Source organism: Euprymna scolopes, chromosome 10, assembly GCF_053919585.1.
Source record: "Euprymna scolopes isolate OS-2025 chromosome 10, ASM5391958v1, whole genome shotgun sequence".
Lineage (NCBI taxonomy): Eukaryota > Metazoa > Mollusca > Cephalopoda > Sepiida > Sepiolidae > Euprymna > Euprymna scolopes.
In genome coordinates this window covers 27,534,620-27,550,953 of record NC_136491.1, presented here as the reverse complement: position 1 = coordinate 27,550,953, position 16,334 = coordinate 27,534,620, and the positions used below count along the sequence as shown (strand labels likewise).

General features: G+C 32.8%; 1 protein-coding gene across 1 annotated transcript in view; it reads left to right on the top strand.

Moving 5' to 3' along the window:
• LOC145285890 (von Willebrand factor A domain-containing protein 3A-like) overlaps positions 1-16,334 on the top strand; it is a 333,383-nt gene that overhangs the window by 253,940 nt on the left and 63,109 nt on the right. Inside the window, exons 23-25 of the mRNA XM_080134354.1 lie at positions 3,238-3,333; positions 9,120-9,217; positions 14,470-14,588. Of these exons, the coding sequence (XP_079990480.1) occupies positions 3,238-3,333; positions 9,120-9,217; positions 14,470-14,588 (313 nt within the window). The remainder of the gene's footprint in view (positions 1-3,237; positions 3,334-9,119; positions 9,218-14,469; positions 14,589-16,334) is intronic.

The window sequence follows — 16,334 nt, the reverse complement described above, 5'->3', positions numbered from 1 at the left end:
TTAAGCAATGTAATATATAATATAATATTATAGCTGGTGGCCACCTTGGTATGTGCGAGCACACGGTCATGCCTGTAAACACAAACCCATAAAAACTATACGTGCACTCGTGCATACCAAGATGGCCACCAGCTATAATATATGAAATTATATTGCTTAATATTCGGAAAATTTAACTGCAATATTCTTTTATAGCTTACCCGAAAACCTAGAAAAGTTGTCATTCAAAAGGAAAATGTTATGGTTGAAATCAAATAAAAATTTACCATATAATCAAATATAGTAATTGGGGGGGGCGGGGGGCGGGGGTATGTTGATTACATATGTCTGCAGATAATGAGAAATGTCAGACTAACGGTATGCTCTGTTTACTGTCGGTCTCATATTTTTTCAGTCGTCTAGCTCATAAGAGTATGGGATGAGTTATCACCCTTTGATTTCGATCTAGCTGTATATCACACATATGACATGCAATAATATAAAAAGAAATTTAAGTTTATAGCAGGCGATACAATGCAGGTATGTAATGAATAGACACAAACTAAAACAAATTAAGATATAATAGTGAAATAAGCTATGCAGTTTCAGCATTCTTATCCGCATTTATCTGCAAATGACATTGGTCTCCACATAAATGCGGATAAGACAAAGTTTATGACTTTCAATGTGAAGGGAGAGATCAAGGCTTTGGTTGGATCAACACTGAAAGAAGTCGCTGAGTTTACGTATCTGGGCAGCAACATAGTTTCCACAGAGAGAGATATCGGAATTCACATCTCAAAAGCATGGACCGCATTGGATGGGCTACATTCAGTATGGACTTCGAGACTGGCTGACAAACTGAAAAGGCAATTCTTCAGGGCAGTGGTAGAGTCTGCTCTTGTTTACGGTGCTACAACCTGGACACTCACCAAAAGATTGGAAATAAAACTAGACAGCACATACACCCGTATGCTAAGAACAATATTAATGGCAAATTCATCCCATGAAGCAGCAACTTTATAGCAATCTACCTGCCATATCTAATACCATCAGAGAAAGATGCCTACGATTTGCCGGTCATTGTCTGAGGAGCAAGCATGAATCGGTGAGTGATGTATTGCTATGGACTCCACAACACTGATACGCAAGCAGAGGATGACCTAGATCCACGTATATCCAACAAATAGCACACGATGCCAACTGTGAACCTGAAGATCTGAGGCAACTGATGGAAAACAGGAAACTCTGGAGAGGAAACATCACATTGGTCCAGGCAAAGAGCCCGTCATGATGATGATGATGATGATGATGTTTCAGCAATGCAAGGCTCGCAAGTGAAGCAGAGGGAAAGAATTCCAATAATATTATTAAAAGAAAAATAAGATATGCGTTAAACTCAGCTGCCGAGACAAGGTAACGTATATCATTTTTCTTTTAATAATATTATTGGAATTCTTTTCTTTTTTCCTTGTACCTATTTGTGAATTATTCCACGGATTTCGGCCTTTTGGATTATTTTGGACCATCTTCCAATTACGCGATTTCCTTGGATTTTACTTGTGCGAATGGAAATTTAACTAACTTTCTTGGATTTACATTTTTGGATTTTATCGTCATTGGATACTTTACCTTTCACCAGACTATCCATTCACGTGAAATCACCTTTTTCTTGACCCTATTCCCTCTGCTTCACTTTTTGTCATCAAGTAAGATTTTTGACTTACTTGCAGTTTCATCAAATACTTTTGCAAGCAAAATCCAATCCCGCATTTTGCTAATTCCTACCCTTTGATGAGAAGGAAAGTATTTCTTCGAAACTCCACAGATTAAGGACTATCCACTTATTTAGCATTTCCTTTTCAAATTAAATATGTTTTTAACTCTTTTTCAAAGTGTTTTTTTAACATATTTTATTAACTATTTGCTCTTATTATAAGCTCTATCTCCTATTTGGTTTTATTGAGCTTTTACATCTGGTTGAGATTACTTTATAAATATTAATTCTTTAATATTTATAATATACTTTAGTTTTACCATCTTGGATCATTTTGGTAAACTTAACTGTAATTTTTATTTTATTTTATTTTATATATATATATATATATATATATATATATATATATATATATATATAAAGTTTGGTGGTTAAATATATATAGAAGGGGTTATGTTAATTTCCTTAATCCATGGATTTTCAATACATAACCCCTTCAATATATTCCTTTTGTCAAACAATAAATTCTTAATTCGAATATATGTCTCTATATGTTGTTTTTTCAGAATTTAAAATTTAACCACCAAATTTATACATTGCTCTATTCTTAAATATTGAGCTTTTCCTTTTTGGCTAGGATCACCTTGAAAGAATTACTTCAAGTAATATCTATCAGGATTTTTCATCTGAATTCTATCAGTGTCTTATCTCGCTTATATATATATATATATATATATATATATATATATATATATATATATATATATATATATATATATATATATATATATATATATATATATAATTTACCTGCATTGTGTTCTTAGAGGTATTATGTGATCAGATGGATTATCCATACTGCAATATTTCAGGAAATACTTCCCTTCATCATGCATGTTGGATCTATTATAAACTAAGCAAATTCTGCAGAAATTAGGAATTAATTTATTTGCTTCAGCTTATTTAAACTTAGTAATATAAGGCTTTCTTTCAAACTCAATATTGATTATATTTTTTTTATTATTTATCTTTGTATTCATAACTAATCCCTCCCAGTTTTTTTTTTTTTCATTTATTTTCTGCATTCCTGTTAAAATGGTTTAGAGTTTAAATTTTATTAATGAGGGGAGACAACTTTGGCTATGGTTAAAGGGGCGTAACTATATTAATGGTTAATTATCTAGATCACTCACATGCACACATCCATATATATATATATATATATATATATATATATATATATATATATATATATATATATATATATATATATATATATTCGTATGTATGTTATCATTTTGTAGTTCAGAGTAATTTTTTTTTTTTCTTTCTAATTTTCATGTTTGTTTTTTTGTAGAATTAATCATTCTATATTAGGTATATTATGATGTATATTGGTAAGCGTTGATCTTGAATTTTAGTCTAAATCACTTTATGTGTTTTAGCAAAGTTGGTCTAACTTCGATTCTTTTATATATTGTTTTCTATATTTTTGTAATGTCCTATTTTAACCGATTTCTTTAATTCTTATTATTGTTTAGTTCACAAAAGGCTTTTCTCCAAACGGAATCGAATGACTAATAAAGTGGAACAACTGATCACATCAAGTTTCTTTTTGGAGGAGAAAGGAGCAGTTGGTAAGTTATTATTTTGCGTCTACTTAACTCTAACCTTAGCCCTAACCCTAACTCTAACCCTAACTCTAACTCTAACCCTAACTTTAACTCTAAACCCAAACCTAATTCTAAATCTAACCTTAACTTTAAACCTAAACCTAACTCTAAACCTAACCTTAACTCAAAACCTAAACCTAATTTTAAATCTAACTCTAAGCCTAACTCTAAACCTAAACCTATCTCTAACTTTAATCCCAACCCTAACTCTAAACCTAAGCCTAAACCTAATTCTAACCCTAACTCTAAACCTAATGCTAACTCAAACCTAAACCTTACTTTAACCCTAATCCTAACTCCAAACCTAAACCTAACTCTAAACCTAACTCTAAGCCTAACTCTAAACCTAAACCTAACTCTAAACCTAAGCCTAAATCTAATTCTAACCCTAACTCTAAACCTAAACCTAACTCTAAACCTAAACCTAACTTTAACCCTAACCCTAACTCTGAACCTAAATCTAATTCTAAACCTAAATCTAAGCATAAACCTAACTCTAAACCTAACTCTAAACATAAACCTAACTTTAAACCTAATTGTAACCCACCTCATGAAAAAATTATCTTCATCTACAAAACAAACAAAAATAAATAAGAATCTGTTGTTTGCTACAATACTCTAAAAAAATTAATTATTTTTTACTAATGAGTCTTAATAACTTATGAAGACTAAAAGCCACTCGAGGATAAGGGTTAATGAGATGGATGAATTGTCAGTTGAATGACGAAGAATATTGTGAACATATTGAAACCGATGAATGAAATGAACGAATTTGTATTACTTGAATTATTCAGCCTACTGCTTTTATCTTGAATGTTATTATTGCAACGTTTCGGTTGATCTAACCTCCGACCTTCTTCAGGTGTATCTTGTCAAACTTTGGAATCTTTCTGTCAATCTCAGGAACCCGTACAGAATTTCAAATCCTCAAGTTCGACAAAAATATTCTTAAATTTAACAAATACACCTGAAGAAAATCAGAGGTTGCATCAATGTTGTGAAAATAATGCTCAAGATGAGAATAGTAGTCCGCATTATCCAATTTATCGATCCTCATCTTAAAATGTTCCGAAACGGAATAAACAAAAAAGTTTGATTACTTATAAGAATGGTTTATGACAAATATTTGCTGGCATTGTATTTGAAGACGACCATGTTGTAGTCTGCGAGGAAGCAGTGCCATGGTAACGTGTTCTACGGATGGAAAATTCTTGGAAAGAAACACTGTTCATGGAAATCCTGTTTGGTAAAAGACACCGGGATAAAGAAAAGAAAATTCTTTGCAATCATGGTAAAAGTTCTTGTTGAGAATGTCTTACAATGAGCAACCAGAGATTGGAGTACAGTCGAGTATCTTCAATGGAGATAATGATAGAGTAGAGAAAAACTAGCAACACACACTAGATTGCGCAATTGATTTTTGTACTTTGTGAAGGCAAGAAAGAACGCTCTATGTGGCACCTTCTCAGCACTCAATTTTCACCTAAATTATCATTCTTATTTACATAGAGAATTCTTGGGGGGTTGAGGGGGGCTTTTTTCTTCTTCGAACTGTTGTCCTTACTATTGATGCATATATATATATATATATATATATATATATATATATATATATATATATATATATATATATATTACAACATGTAGGCGAATTTGCTCTGCAGTTTTCTTCCTGTCATTTTTTATTCTACAGCAATCAATTTTCTTGCATCCCAACATGACTGTTATTGATTGGTTGTGTATCATTTTAACTAAGGTTTCATTTATATTTAAATTTAACAACAGTGATGCATATCGTTGGTCAGGGAGGGGGCGGGCTGACATGAGTGTTTTAAAAAATTATTGCATCTTGATTTTTTTTAGATTTTTTTTTAATACATGATAGGACTGTGAATGTAACTTGGATATTGATTATTATTATTATTATTATTATTATTATTATTATTATTATTATTATTATTATTATTGATGATGATGTTGTTGTTGTTGTTGTTGTTGTTGTTGTTGTTGTTAATGTAACTTGGATATTGATTATTATTATTATTATTATTGATTATTATTATTATTATTATTGATGATGATGATGATAATGTTGTTGTTGTAGTAGTAGTAGTAGTAGTAGTAGAAGAAGAAGAAGAAGAAGAAAATATTGAGGAAAAGCACGAATAGAACAACTGGACCTTACAGAAACAAAACGCTACTGGAGCCAGATATGGGAAGAGCGAAAGGATCATAATAAAGATGGCGGATGGCTGAAAAACATAGAGGAAGAGTTCCTATTTACAATGCCTCCCCAGGGGACAGAGTTAGACACCAGGATCGTTTTTTTTTAATGTGGAGAAGAGGAACAAAAATAGAAAATTGTCTCAGTCATGAAGGATCTCTCCTTCACCTACAGAGAACACGAAATCGAAGTGTAGCATCTGAAGAACAGAGGGATGCTCCATATCCACCAGCTTCCCTCGCTGCCTCTAACATTTTTCAGAAGGAAAGATGTGATCCTGCTGTCTTTGTTGACCCTCGCAAAAGTGGTCAACATGGGGGCGTCTGGAAAACAAGTAGGTTCGGTGACGTTGCTGCCATTGACGTAGAGAAGTTTTTCAGTTAGTTGTATCGGACCTTCTGCTTGCCTTTCAGTTCGTGAGTAGTTTGCAGGAAGTCCAGCTCACTTTGATCTTGGCTCGAAGACCAAGAACCTGAAGGAAGAGTTACAGAAAATCGGAGAAGAGGCAGAGAAGGAAATCAGCAAGAAAACGCTCCGATAAATGGCAAACTGGAGAGCACCAGGCCATGATGGAATACACGTGCACTGGTTTAAGAAATTCCCAAGACTGCATGAAAGATTAATACAAAACCTGGAAAAATGTATTTATCAAGCAGATGTGCCAGAATGGATGACCAAAATTAGAACCATTCTGGTACAAAAACATACAGAAAAAAGGAAACACCCCCAGTAACTATCGGCCAATAACATGTTTACCTACAATGTGGAAAATACTTACAGCACAGCTGAGGGAACAAATTTATCATTGCCTTCATTATCGCAAACTACTCCCAGTCCCAGAGGAACAGAAAGGATGTTAGAAAGGGAAAAGGGGAACACATGACCTATTATACAGAGACCAAAGGATGCTGAAGGAGGTCAAAAGTAGAAAAAAGAACTTAGCCATGGCATGGATCGATTATAAGAAAACTTATGATAGGATCCTGCAAGCATGGATAATAGAATGCCTGAAGATGCACAAAATGCCAGGTAAGATAATAAATTTGATAGAAAATGCAATGAGAACATGGAGACTTGAACTGACAGCTGATGGACAATACATAACTGAAATTAAAATATAAAGTGTGATCATCCAAGGTGATTCCCTATCACCGTTACTGTTCAGTATAACCATGATGACCCTGGATAACATACTAAGAAAATGCCAAGCCGGGTACAAGTTCACTAACACAGAAGAAAGAATGAATCACCTAATGTACATGGATGAACTGAAACTGTTTGCAAAAGAGGGATCTTCCAAGGTGGATTTTTTATCTTCTCATTATCATCTACTTCTTATTGGGGAAAAAACTTTTTAAGAAAATACATATTTTTTCTGTATTCATCATTTTGTGGGTTATTACCACCCCGTTTTAATTTGCTGATCCACATTCGATTGGACAGAGAGAGAGAGAGGGGGGGGAGAAAAAGGCAATCTGGTTTATGTAATTTAATAGCCTCATCATTTTGTACATTTCTCCATGGGTAAATCGCTTAGCATGCCATACTTATAGACAGAGATTATGAGTTGGAACCTCATCCAGAGCATAATTATTTTTACTTTCATTTTCTCACAAAATGAACTTAGATAGAACTTAGTCTTTCGCCAGCTGCTTTCCACCTGCTTTCTTTATTTGTGACTAATAAAAAATAAAAATCTTGATCAGGATTAAATATTAAAATCGATATATATATATATATATATATATATATATATATATATATATATATATATATATATATATATTCTTTTGTTTTGTTTTTTGTTTTGTTTTTTGCTTTTAAGAACACTGACCAATATTTACTGTAAATCAATGACAATGATATTTATGTGCGGCTTGTAGTAAAAATACTACTCATCACAAAAATTGTTGTTACTTTATATTTAAAACTACTTATTTGTAACAGAAATGATAATAACGATTCATTGCAAAAAAATTCTTATCTGTTACTACCATTACTCCTAGCTCCACTCTTACTACAGGAATAGTAGCATCTGTCAAAGCTATATCTATGTGTTCAATAGAAACTCTCATTTAAAAAGTTTACAATGATTAAACAAATTAATCTACAAACTAAGTTTATAGAAAAAAAATGTATTTTCTTCAAAAGTTTTTCTTCCAATAAGTACAATATAAGTAGATAGAAGTGAGGGGATAAAAATATCCACCTGCTTTCCTTATTTGTGACTAATAAAAAACAAAAATTTTCATCGGGATTAAATACTAAAATCGATGAAATCAATTGAAAATATTTTTTTGTTTTTTACAACACTGACCAACATTTGCTTAAATCATTGACAAAAAGGGGAAAATTGTTACTTTATATTTAAATTTTTTTATTTGTAACAGAAATGATAATAACGATTCATTGCAAAAAAAAAAACTCTTATTATTTGTTCATGGAATCTAGTTGCATTGCGATTACAAACAAATCTTTCTCCTTTTATTCCACTATCTTGGGTCATACAAAGTTGTCATACTAGCCAACGAGGGAATACGCTCTTCGGTAACATGTAATATTTGTGTTTTTTAATTTCAAATTTTACTGATTGCGTCATACGATTACTGGGGTTACTATCTTGGTCATCTCTTGGTTAAATTATGTCTTTCTTCTCTTATTGCACTCTCCTAGATCATATCCAAATTGTCACCCCTGAATCATAATAGTGAACGAGAAAATGCATTCTTCTGTAATGTGTAAATATTGTGTGTGTATTTTTATTAATTTTGCTGATTGCATCATTCGATTATTGGGGTTGTTATCTTGTTTGTCTCTAGATTCTCTTGTTCCACTCTCTTGGATAATATCCAAGTCATTATGCTTGAATCACGCTAGGCAACGGTAAAATGCATTCTACCTTAACGTGTAATTTTTTGTGTTCTTTTTTTTTTATTTAAAATTGTATTGATTGAATCATACGATTATTGGGATCGCCATCATGTTTGTCTCTGCATTAAACTATCTTTCTACTATCCAAGTTATTTCCCCTGAGTTATACTAGTAAACAAGAAAATACAATCTACTGTAACGTGTAGTTTTTGTGTTCTCTTAATTTCAAATGTTACTTGTTGCATCATCCGATTATTGGAGTTGTTATCTTGTTTGTCTCTGTATTAAAATATGGCAGTAAAACTCGCTCAGGCTCTAGGTGTGACCTTAAAATGTGTGCGGTTGTGAGTCTTCCCATTGGGGAGCTTTGGGGGATTTGGAGTTATCTTTTTAATTTCCACTACTCCCAGGTCCACTCTGACCCTTAGGAGTAGTAGCATCTGTCAAAGTTCTATCTATATGTTAAATAGAAAGAGTCATTTAAACAGTTTGCAATGATAAAACAAATTAATCTACAAACCAATCGCATACAAAATATATAAATGACCCAATGATGGTTGATATGCAATGACCAATCAACTGCATAGTTAACACAAAGTTGGACAGTAGGCTGCATATTTACCTAATTATCTATTATATTTTTTTATTTATGCAGGATCTATTATCAAAAAGTTTCCAGCTATGAAATCCATGAAGAAATCTTTCAAAGCTGTAGCACTAACAGGAACGGAAGATTATGTTAGCACAAAAGAGGCATGTATGAAATTTTTCACATAATGATAATAATAATAATAATAATAATAATAATAATAATAATAAAATAGATTTTTTTTAACGTCAAGGGTGTTAGTTCCATAACAAATTTACCGAATTTTCATCACTATCGATTACTATATTGTCCAATTTCTACTGTACACTCTTTAACCCTTATCCTTGAGTGGCCTCTTGGCCTTGATAATGCGGTGATGCTTGTGTAAAAAAAAAAAAAAATTCTAAAATAAATACTTCACTCTATTTCCATAATGGGACGTTTTCTTTTTTATTTTATCTTTCTGAACTAATTAATAATTTAACGTCAATGGTGTGAGTTTAATTATATAAACGTTGCTTTAATTTGAATAAAATAAAATACGCATCAAGTGCGCTTGAAAGCCAAATCACAACGCAATATTAGGGAAATAAACAAATATTTTACTTGTTTGAAATTTATAACATCTTACGCACTGTTCCAACATTTTAAAACACAACCGCTGAGATACAACGCGCGGCTCTTTACAAACAGACTTTTCTTCCTCAAACTTAACAACATGGCAAGAAAGAAGAAAAGAAAAAGAAGAAAGAAAACAACATACTGAGGATGGAGTTTGGCTCCAAAATATATTTATGTTATAAATTTAAAACAAATAAAATATTTGTTTATTTCCTAATATTGCGTTGTGATTTGGCTTTCAAACGCACTTGATGCATATTTTATTTTATTCAAATTAAAGCAACGTTTCTATATGGAACTAAAACCCTTGACGTTAAAAAATCTATTTTTTATTTTATTTTATTACATTATATTTTAGTTTATTGTTCTCCATGCAATGCATTTTTAAAATATTCTTTTTTTTCGGCAAAGTTCATTATTCAAATACTTTTGAAACATTAATGAATGGTAGCTTCGAAACGAAACATAAAGAAACGTATCCGTCTGTTTTGATGAAAGATTAGCAATAATGTAACTCAAAGAAAAGGAAAAACTATTGGATAAAAAAGGGAACTAGTGTGAAACTGCCAGCGTTATATTAGGTTGACAAAAAGGCTCTTGCGGAATTTGTAATTTTGATTTCAAATGATGCATTTTCAAATAAGTTTTCATTATAATAGCTTTACTTTATATATCATTTTAAAGAGCGTTGTTCGTTCTCTCTAATCGTTTAAATTACAATCGTTTTAAAACAATTATGTCTTCTCTTCAGAACGTTGAATACAAGAGGGGAAAAAAGCAAATTCACACAATTTTCTTATTTCAATTCAAGCTAGGCAGAAAAGCTGCTGAAACAGCTCGCAATATTAACGAAGTATTTTGCCCAGGAACCACTACTGAATGCACAGCACAATGGTGGTTTAAGAAATTTTGTGGTGGCGAGGGGAGTCTTGAAAATTATGAGCGTAGTGGTCGGTCATCAGATGTTGACAATGATCAATTAAGAGTCTTAGTCGAAGTCAATCTATGCACAGCTGTTCGAAAACTTGCTTCTGAATTAGATGTAACGTATACGACGATTTCCAACCACTTGAGAGAGATTAGAAAGACAAAAACTTGATAAATGGGTGCCTCACAAAATTGAACGACAACCAAAAGAAACACCGTTATGAAGTGTCATCTTCCCTTTTTTACGCAACAATAACGATCTGTTTTTTTTTTTTGTTTTTATTATTTTTTTTTTTTACACAGTGATCACCACTTATCAAGGCCCGGAAGCCACTCAGGGATAAGGGTTATTGCAAGTACATTATGTTAGTGTGGAGATTTGATGAAGTGTTTACTTAAGGGGGGCGGTTCATTAGGAATTTGTTAACATTGGACTTGAAGACAATTTTTCGACTGGGTTATGATTTGCAATGAAAAGTGGGGTCTTTACGACAACCGGCGACGCCCAGCTCAATGGTTAATGCTGACGAAGCTCCACAACACTTCCAGAAGCCAGATTTGCACCAAACAAAGGTCATGCTGACTGTTTGGTTGTCTGCAACCAGTCTCATGCATTACGGTTTTTAAAATGCTGGGGAAACCATTACGGCAAGAAAGTACTGTCAACAAATGGATGGATCAGAAACTTCGACAACAACACCCAGCATTAGTCAACAGAAAAGACCCAATTCTTTTCCACGACAATGTCCGACTGCATGTTGCTAAACCAGCTCTGCAGAAGTTGAACGAATTGGAGAATGACACTCTGCCTCATCCGCCATACTCTTCAGACCTCTCACCTACCGACTACAACTTTTTCGAGCCTCTCGATAGCTTTTTGCGTGAGAAATGCTTCAATAACCTAAGCGATATCATAAACGTCTTCAGCGATTTGATTGCCACCAGAACGCACGATTTTTACGTTACTGACATAAATACACTTGTTTTGTGTTGGCAAATGTGTGTTGATTCTGATGTTCTTATTTCGATCGATAAATTTTTGTTTGAGCCGAGATATGTTCATCTGAATTTAAAAAGTTTAAAACCCGCAAGAACTTTCTTGTCAGCCTGATATATTAAACAAATAAGAAACAAAGAAATGTATCGTTTTGTTTTCATAAAAGATAACCAATAATGTAACTCAGAAAAAAGGATTTGTATTGCCAGTATCAAAATAAGTGCGTATTAAACACATTTTACTAATAGTGAATTCATACCTGCCCCCATTAATTAAATGCAATAACATTTGAATTCACCAAAAACAAGTCTAAAGTCCACAATAGTATCATTGTGCACAAATTCGCACACGTTTCTTATTTCAATTCAAGCTAGGCCGAAAAGCTGCTGAAACAGCTCGCGATATCAACGAAGTGTTTGGCACAGGAACGACTACTGAACGTGCAGCACAATGATGGTTTAAGAAATTTCACATCTTTTCAAACTTTAGCATCTTTATGTGGAACTCGGGAATTTATACAGAATCTTTAATTGAAATCTTCTTCCATCAAGAAGTGTTAATTATTATGTCATGGACACATGATGCAACAGTTAAAAGTGTCGATTAACATTCAGTTATGACACTCTTCTGGGGGTTGAAGGTTCAATCTTCACTATAAGCGATAATAACTAAAAATAATATAATAATTAATACTTTTATCATGACTGATGAAACAGAAAAAATCAGTTCAAAATTCCATGTTCAAATCTCCGAGTTCAAGTTAAAGATTCTCAATTTTAATCTCTGACTTTCTTTAGGTGTGTTGTGTTGAACTCGGGAAACTTTCTGAAACAAAAAATCTCCAAGTTCAAAAATATGGACCTGAAGAAGATTGGAGACTACATCAGTCGAAACTTAGAAAATAACAACCGAAATGAAAATATTCCAAATAATACAGAGTCCGCCACAAGTAACTAGATTGGGTGCAATAAGTATCCGATACAAAGCAAAAATTGATTTATTTTTATTACACAAAAACAATAACAAAATGCTATTCTAATGTATTTTTGTATGATAAATACAAATCTCGCATCAAAAATCATACAAAAATACATTAGAATAGAACTTTGTTATCGTTTTTGTTTTCATGTAATAAAAATGTATCAACTTTTTGTTTTGCATCGGATAATTATTGCATCCACTGTATATAAATTTTTCGCAGATACACGAACAAGCCGTTGAGAGGAAGGCCCCGAAATGGTGCATATTCTCTCCTGATGACCTGATATTATTTGTAAAATGAAAAATATCCCCCCCCCAAAAAAAAACATGACTATATACAAGTTTATGAGTGAATAAACTAAAAAATGCAATGAAATATCCCAGAAGTAAAAAACGATATACACCATTCTATACAAGTAAAAAAAAATATAATAAGATGAGGAAGGCCCTAGAAAGGTGCGTTTTCTCTCTTGACAACCGAAATTAACTTTATTCGAAATGGATAATTTCACAAGTGAAAACAGCTGATAAACATCGTTATATACAAGCCTATAAGGTGAGCTGTTTCTTTCAAAACATAACATCTTCTGTTGTTTGCTTGCTTCATGGTGAGTTTCTGCTACTGTTCTTTTTATCCTTTTTCAAAATGATAAAAGTAATATGGAAGAAATATGCAACTGGCATCTCAAAATCAAAAGTGAAAGAAATTAAACGCGTTTGATTTTAAGTAACTCAGCAAGAATCTAAGGATAAAATGGAACGCTCAGACTACCAACTAAGAAGTCAAAAACCGCACTAAACAACAGGTAATATCATCAATAATCTGCAAACGATGTCTAGACTGAATCGACCATGGTTTAACCAGCTTCCTCCGAAGGAGGAAGTTTCATGGGAGTATGAAATTCACAAGCGGTCTCCAGTTGCATGTATATCCCTGTCAGAGGAGATGATGACGTCGTTTTTTGCAACTCCTGCAGGGAAGTGTCGGCGTTCTTCTACATACAGCGCCTGGAATTGCCAAATTGATCACCCATTTTAGCAATGACCAGGCTCAACGTTGCTTAACTTCGGTGATCTGATGGGAACTGGTGTGTCAACATGATTATGCGTATATATATATATATATATATATATATATATATATATATATATATATATATATATATATATATATATATATGCCGATCGAACATGCCCTAAGATTGGTTTCAAAGAGAATTGCCGACCAAATGGATTCCTGATAGAAAAAGCAAAAGAGGAGGATGAAACATTCACTGGACGCAGAGAATCAAGAGAGATTTAATTGCAACAGGAAGAAGTTGGAAGGACGCTGTAGATCTGACTTTAGATTGAAAACGATAGTATACTTTGACATTCTCATGCATTGCAGGACACGGGAGTTCCTAAGTCCAAGTCTAATAATGTAGAAACTATCAATGAAAAAAGATACACTTACGTTGTTTTTAAAAGAGAAAATATGACGTTTACTAAAACATTTACTAAAGTTCTGTGTGGTCTCCATATTGTACTCAATGCGGTTTGCTGATTTTTTTTCAAAGACTGAGCAGCATAATTTGGTGCATATCTACAACAGCACTTGAGCAATGGCGGCTCAACTTTGTTCCATTGAGTTCAATAAAAATATACGATTTCAGTTTTCGAATGATACATGAAATAGAAAAATCCTTAAGAATAAAAAAAAAACTACAAATAAAAGAAAATATTTAATTATGTATGGCAGACCATTTACGAATTATCAATCCGCATCTAAAAAATTTTGAAACATTTATTAGTTCTGTGATTAAATTGAAGGATAAAATAAAATTGAACATTTCTTTTAATAAATAATAATAACCAAACCCCATTTTTTCTTTTTGTTCTCTACTACAGTGGCTGCTTAGGTTTGGTTTGAACAAGCTAAAACTAAATCTGGATAAACTTGTGTCTGGTCCTGCCTGCAAACACAATGAAACCTGTGTGAAAATTCTTCATAAACCAATCACAGCAAGGTAAAAACTTAGTGATGAGACGATTCTAATATCTTTTCCGATTCCTGTACAATTACTGATTTTATTTTAAATCTTGCTTCCAATATAATTATCGATTTTGATACTGGTTATTTTTATATTATTATTTTATATATTATTACATAGATAACTAGCTGCTCGTGTCCCGGCGTTTGCCCGGGACAGCAGATCAAGTGCAGAATAGTTAACACGGTCAACTGAAATGTGTGTTTAGTTTTATTCATTTATTTGTATTTATGCAAGTAAAGGTAACCTTATTTGAACGCTCTGATTTGTACATAAATTTTTGTAACTTTCAAAAAAAACATACCAACAAGAATTATTGATTCTGGTTCTTTAAAATCTCTAAATATTTATCTATAGAGTTTTTTTAATTTTTGGATAACCATAAAAACACATGTAATATGTGTGAATATATTTTTGCAAATGTGAAAATATATTTTTGCACATGTGAAAATATATTTTTGAAAGTGTGAAAATATATTTTTGTTAATGTGAAAATATATTTTTACAAATGTGAAAATATATTTTTGCAAATGTTAAATATAATTTTGCAAATGTGAAAATATACTCTTGCAAATGTGAAAATATATTTTTTGCAAACGTGAAAATATATTTTTTGCAAACGTGAAATATATTTTTGCAAATGTGTAAATATGTTTTTTGCAAATGTGAAAATATATTTTTGCAAATGTGTACATATATATTTTGCAAACGTGAAAATACATCCAGAGGATGTGTTCGAGAGGTGATCTATAGATTTTAGTTTTATTTTTAAAATCAATAAATATTTATCATTTTATTATTAATATCACTAAAAAAATTTTTGAACAAATCAAAGAATAAAAACAATTAAAGGAATGTTTTGTTTTTTTTTGGCATCAGAAAATAGGCTCAATTTTTTCCGATTCCAATACCCCAAAACGTTCTGATTTACTATTCCAATGAAGTGCCGCAACACTAATGATTTTGTTTTCTCCCAATGTTGAATAGCAGCTCTCTGTGTAATGGAAAAGAATCACTCCAATTCATTGTTAGGAAAATAAACTGATATACAAAGTAGAACGATAAATTCTTAAAGAAAAAAAACACTACAGCTTTATTTTAAAACTTTTATTGAAAAAGTCAATTCACATAACTTGATTATGTGATAGAGCTGACACCTATTTAATGTAGTCGCCTTTAGCCTCAATTACCACCTCGATATGAGTCCGGAACTGGGAGCATGCCTTTTCCACAAGCACTGGTGGGAGCTCGATGAATACTCGGTGAATGGCGGCGATCAGGTTGGCTTTGGTGTTGTAGGAGGTCATGTTGGTGATGTTCTCGGTATATGACAACACAAAGTAGTCCAGTGGGTTCAGATCGGGGAAGGAGGAGGCCAGTGAGAGAAGGGTACAAAGTCCTAGCACTCCTTCTGAAATCAAGCCTGGGTCTCTTAGACTGGTGGGCCAGCACCGAGTTCTGCTGCCACACTCTTATTGCACCAGAGGATCACCACACTCTTCAGCACATCTAGGACACTTTGGTGTTGAGTTTCAAGCTGACTTCAAAAATCTGAGGTGGCATGATGTGGCCCTCACTTGAAACCACACCATGGACCATAACCGTGGTCGGAAACTTCATGTAACCTCAAGCGTTGAACCGTCCAGATTTGCATTTTGAGGGTGCTGACAAAGGTCCTGTTGTCATTACTTGGACGGGTAGAGAGCATGGGTTGTACAGCGG